General features: G+C 42.8%; 1 protein-coding gene across 2 annotated transcripts in view; it reads right to left on the reverse strand.

Annotated features, from left to right (window-relative positions):
- Nucleotides 1-6314, reverse strand: part of LOC122550922 (CD99 antigen-like protein 2) — a 47200-nt gene that overhangs the window by 18485 nt on the left and 22401 nt on the right. For both annotated transcript variants that reach the window (XM_043692387.1, XM_043692386.1), the window contains exon 3: nucleotides 2737-2796. In XM_043692387.1, the coding sequence (XP_043548322.1) occupies nucleotides 2737-2796 (60 nt within the window). The remainder of the gene's footprint in view (nucleotides 1-2736; nucleotides 2797-6314) is intronic.

Below are 6314 nucleotides of genomic sequence, written 5' to 3' on the forward strand. Positions count from 1 at the left end.
AACATCACTTTACGACTCTTGAATTCAATCCCTCTGTTAATGAACGCTAATACACCATAGGCCTTCTTACAATCTCTATCCACCTGAGTGGCAACTTTCAAAAATCTATGAACATAGACCGCCAAGATCCCTCTGCTCCTCCACCTTACTAAGAACCCTACTGTTAACCCTGTATTCTGCATTCTTATTTGTCCTTCCAAAATGGACAACCTCACACTTGGCAGGGTTGAACTCCATCTGCCACTCCTCAGCCCAGCTCTGCATCATATCTAAGTCTCTTTGCAGCCGACAACAGCCCTCCTCACTATCCACAACTTATTCTTGTGTTTCATTGTGCAACCTTGTGAATAAATTTCTGTCTGTTTTAAAATCTAGTAGTCAACCTAGCTACCTCACTCCGAGTAATTTTCACCGTACACTTACCGAAACAAATTGCAAAGTTATGGTCTGGGGCTGCCTGCTTAAGAATGTTTTGAGTGGTCTGGCCTAGTCCATAACAGTTTGCTCAGAACTATCAAATCTACTTCTGCTATTCTTTGAGCCAACGCGTTCCAGATCATAACTACATGCTGCATTTGATTCTAATAATGCCATGTCACTTTGACTCAGTGCCCTCTGGTTACTGACTTCTGCCAAAACCATTGGAACATCTCAATCAAATGGCCTTTTCACCTTCGCTGCTCTAACGAGAGCAACATAGTTTCTCCAGTCTCACCATGTAACCACCGACCATTGTGCCATTCTTAGAAATCTCCTGTGCGACCTCACTATGCCAGGGCATCTTGCCTGAAGTCATAGTCACAGAGATGTACTGCATGGAAACAGATCCTTCGGTCCAACCCATCCATGCTGACCAGATATCCCAACCCAATCTAGTCCCACCTGCCAGCACCCGGCCCATATCCCTCCAAACCCTTCCTAATCATATACCCATCCAAATGGTGGGCGGCACGGTGGCACAGTGGTTAGCACTGCTGCCTCACAGTGCCAGAGACGCGGGTTCACTTCCCGCCTCAGGCGACTGACTGTGTGGAGTTTGCACATTCTCCCCGTGTCTGCGTGGGTTTCCTCCGGGTGCTCCGGTTTCCTCCCACAGTCCAAAGATGTGCAGGTTAGGTGAATTGGCCATGCTAAATCGCCTGTAGTGTTAGGTGCAGGGGTGAGATGTAAGGGAATGGGTCTGGGTGGGTTGCGCTTCGGCAGGTCGGTGTGGACTTGTTGGGCCGAAGGGCCTGTTTCCACACTGTAAGTAATCTAATCTAAATGCCTCTTAAATGTTGCAATTGTACCAGCCTCCACCATTTCCAGGCTCAGGCACAAAAAGCTGAATGACTTCAGCAGGATTCAAGGTTATCTTCTTGGACAAAAATTGTTGGTGCAGATAAATCCAAAGGAGCAGCTGGATGCTTTGTGCTGTCTGACCTGGTGAGGTCATTAAATTCTTTTGGAATGGAGGTATGTGGAGTGTTTTATTGGTTTTTCTTCACCTGGATACTTTTCCCAGACTGCGACATCTATTTGTGAACTCTTGCCTCAAAATAACTTTTCTCCTTGATCTGACCTTGAAGTAAAACATCGAGAACCGTATCAGCAAGCACATCAGGGTCTGAGTAACATCTCCAAGCTGTGAAGTCACCTTCTCAACAATTTAAGAAGTAGGACATGCACTTATCACCCTCTGTGTAAACAAACTTGCCTCTCATATCTCCTTTAAACTTCCCACCTTTCACTTAAACTATGTGCCCATTGACATTTCTCCCTGGGGGAAAGAAAGAGTCCGACTATCCATTCTGTCCACACCTCTCATAATTCTGTAAATTTCCATCGGATCAGCCCTCATCCTCCGAAATCCAAGTGAAAACAAACCAAGTTTGTTCAATCTTTCCTCATAGCTAATACCCTCCTAATCAGGCAACATCCTGGTCAACTGTACTTTTTCGAAAGGTCCCAGTAATTAAGGAGGCATAGTGGTAATGCCACCAGACTAGAAATCCAGCAACCCACACTAATATACTGGGGACAAACAATTTAGAAAACCTCAGGAGGTCTGGCAGCATCTGTGGAAAGAAAGTAGAGTTGACATGGAGTTCAGGGACTCTTCCTCAGAACTGTCAGGCTGAATGTGGTTTCGGACCGACCGCATAGAGGCAAAAGGTTTTTACTTTAGGAAGGCATTATGTGTTGGCGCAGTCTTGGTGAGCCGAAGGGCCTGTTCCTGTGCTGTGCTGTGCTGTTTATTGTTCTTTTTAAATTGTTGAGAAGGTGACTTAAACTGCTTGGAGATGTTACTCAAACCCTGAAATGCTTGGTGATCCTACTGTGACATTTTACTTCAAGGTCAGATCAAAGAGAGAAGTCCTTTGAGGCTAGAGTTCACCTATAGATGTTGCAGTCAGGGAAAAGTATCCAGGTAAAGAGAAACCAATAAAATACTCCATTCCAAAAGAACATGACATGTCAATTGTTGTAAATACTCATGTGGTTCACTAATGTCCTCGAAGGAAGGAAATCCGCCATCCTTACCTGGTCTGGCCCACATTTGACTCTAGACCCACAGCTATGTGGTTGACTTTTAGATGGGCCAGATAGCCCAATAAATACTGGCCCAGTATCCCATGAATGAATTGTTTTTAAACTATTAATCAAACTATCATACAAATTAAAGACATCTGAGTTTCAGTAATGATCCAATTACAACTGAATTTTTGTATAAACGCATCCCTCATCAATACATACTTTTGGGTTTAGTGAAATCCTCTTTGAGAGCATCATTAAGATCAAAACCATCATTGTCATCTGGAAAATAAACAGATAGTTATTTCAACTTTACTGACTTCAACCCTCAGTTAGAAACAGCTGTTCAGTGGTAGTTTAAGATGTTTCCTAATGTGTGAGAGAGGCTCTCTCTCGTTCAATGTCATATATTAGCTGCTGGTCAAACAATAAGCCAGTCAGCAAATTGCCACCTTAAGTCATAGGGTCATAGAGCACAGAAAAGGCCCTTCGACCCATTGAATTTGTGCCAACTTTTCCATATTACTCTACAAATCCACATTTGAAATAGGCATTTATAAAGTCCTTGGCTGCAAGATATCAATTTAATAAAAACTTTACGAGTTGAGGGGGGGGGGTTATTTTTTTAAAATTGATTCACCTACCAAACCAGATAAAATCATTTTCCAAATATGTTGGGATTACAGGAAGTTCATCAAGAGTCCTGTAACATGCTTCTTTGTAAAATTTTCAACACTTTCTTGATTAGTACTTTACTGTTGGCATTGTAAATTTTTATGACAATTGCCATATGATTATTTTCACCTTAACTCCTCATGCACCCATTAGTTATGATAACGCACAATTTATTTCCCAGTGGAAATCTGATCACAAAGATTTTTTTAGAAAGATGGAAATTAATGGACAGGTCAGGCAGCAGAAAAGACACTTGACACCCACAGACAACCATATTTATGAACACGGATATACAAACGTGTACACTCGGAAATACGAGACACGCATAGCACCTGTTTCATCAAGGAGGCTGTGTCACAACTTATAAAATGGCCCATAGCCAATCTTCCTCAAATACAGCACTGCCAGACGCTATATACTACAGGCCTCAACCAAGTCAAAATCATATTGAAATGCCACTGGTGATTTTAGACAGTTTGCAATGCGTACATGCGCAAAGAAAAGCAATGCTTTTCTTGCTTCAATAAAGTAAAAACAACTACTTGGGATACCTGAAATCAGGATGGAAAATGCTGGTGAAACTCAGCAGGTCTGGTGCCATTTGTGGAGAAAGGAGTTACTGTTGACTTTCATAGAACAGAATCCCTACAGTGTGAAACCAGGCCATTCGACCCATCAACTCCACATCAATGCTCTATAGGGAAGCCCACCCACCCTTGCCCTATTCCTGTAACCCTGCATTTCCCATGGCTGATCCACCTGACCTGCACATTTTTGGACTACGGGAGGAAACCGGAGCACCACGAGGAAACCCACACAGACACAGGGAGAACGTGCAAAAATCAACACAGACAGTCACCCGAGGGTGGAATCGAACCCAGGTCCCTGGTACTGTGAGTCACCACACTTTCTCTTGTTTGTCGTTAGCTTCATGCTGGATGACCAACTGTAACACAATAGCACTGACTTTACTGAACAGATTTTCAAAAGGCCTGTTGTGATTCAAAATGTGCTATGTTACATATTTTTCATACAATTTAGGTACGGCTTTTTGTGCATCCGAAGTTAATTATTATCTTGTGAACTTTTCTGTAACCATTGTGATTTCCTCTGAAAGAGCTTAAGAGAATTACTTTGGTAGCCGAATTGGTTTTTATTTACCTTAGGATGCTTCACAATTTAGCAAGGTAAGGACTGTTAGAAATATCTAGACATGGGCAAACACGCATTGCTCAGACGAAGAGACCTGTTTTTTTAGGTTTTCCTTTGTTGAGCAATTCTGTGAAATTCTTGGTTGGAGATGGTTGTACAGAGCTGTGTTCCTCAGGAAAATGTAATCAAACTAGATTATCTTTAAATAAAGAGTTAGCGAGAGTCCCAAACTGGAAGTATTGGATTAATACCCTGAAAACTCAGCTGCATGTTAGCTCCAGGAAGAAGTAATAAGTGTTTCCAATCTAGCAGTTAAAATAATAGCTCAAACCTATCGAGTTGTTAAGGAAGAAGAAAATCTCTGGTGGGTGTACTTCAAAAGGAGTACTTTTGGGTACTGAACAAAGGAATTCTTTTTGGAACTTGTAAAGGAGTGCTTTGGGATTAGCGAGGTTAAAATTTTACTAGGTGTTGAAAAATCTTTGCATTTATGTAATAAATAATAGCTTGTTTTATTACATTTTATCTTCATTTCCATTGATTAATTCATTTCTGGCTTATTGTTAAACCATGCAACATTGTGTGCATATTTTTCAGCAAGAGACCACTTTGTTCTCAACTAAACAGGGCAACATGGTGGTTCAGTGGTTAGCACTGCAGCCTCATAGTGCCAGGAACCCTGGTTTGATTCCAGCTTTGGGTGTCTGTCTGTGTGGAGTTTGCACATTTTTCCCATATCTGCATGGGTTAGCCCCGGGTGCTCTGGTTTCCTCCCACAATCCAAAGATGTGCAGGTTGGATGGATTGATCATGCTAAATTGCCCATAGTGTTAGGTGCATTAGTCAGAGGGAAATAGGTTTGGGTGGGTTACTCTTCGGAGGGTCTGTGTGGACTTGTTGGGCCGAAGGGCCCGTTTCCACACTTTAGGGAATCTAATCTTAAACATGAGCTGTTGAGTCAGATTTCAGGCTGGGATCTGCCTTGTCCAGTATTAAAATCAGCTGGGATTATAACTTAGAATTCATAAGTTGCACTGATGTGATACAGCACATAGGAAGTGACCTCAGAAAAAGGAACTATCAGTCTCTGAATTTTGAATAAAATTGCAGCCATCAGCACTGGCTTCAGTCATTCATGTGTAGTCTATCCAAAGTCAGGTCCCTTGTCCATTAGCCGCTGATGCTTCATCCAGAGCTGAATCCTTCCCTGTTTTTTCTTCCCCATTTCGAGTAGCTTGACATTGCCTTTCCTTCTGAGGAGCAGGACAATCCCAATTCTGGCACAGCCAAAATCAGAATCAAACTGTGCAGCTGGCATTACTCCGTGCTATACATTAGCCATCTGAGTTAACCATTGAGAGGGGACCTTATTAAAACAGACAAGACTTTTAAGGGACTTGATGGGGTAGATGCTGGGAGATTGCTTCCCCTTCTGGGAGAATCCAGAACCATAGGGCATTACCCTCAGCATAATATTTCACACATTTAAGAAAGAGTTGAGGAGGAATTTCTTCTCTCAGAGGATAGTGAATTTGTGGAGTTCTTTACTGCAGAGGCTGGACCATTACTCAAGGCTGAGCCAGGCAGATTTTTAATCACTCAGAGAATCAAGGGTTATGGGGAAAAGGCAGGAAAGTGGGATTAAGGATGGTCAGATCAGGCCACGAACTCACTGAATGGAGGAGCAGACTTGATGGGCTGAATGGCCTACTTCTGCTCCTACAGTTTATGGTTTGATGATCCCCTCAAAAGTCAATCTTCCATAATTACACCGGCACCACTCCCCACCTCTTCCTCCGCTACATTGATGACTACATTGGCGCCACCATGTGCTCCCACGAGGAGGTTGAGCAATTCATCAACTTCACCAACACATTCCACCCTGACCTTAAATTTACCTGGACCATCTCTGACACCTCCCTCCCCTTCCTGGACCTCTCCATCTCCATTAATGACGACCGACTTGACACTGA

This window comes from Chiloscyllium plagiosum, chromosome 6 (assembly GCF_004010195.1).
Source record: "Chiloscyllium plagiosum isolate BGI_BamShark_2017 chromosome 6, ASM401019v2, whole genome shotgun sequence".
Taxonomy (NCBI): Eukaryota; Metazoa; Chordata; class Chondrichthyes; order Orectolobiformes; family Hemiscylliidae; genus Chiloscyllium; species Chiloscyllium plagiosum.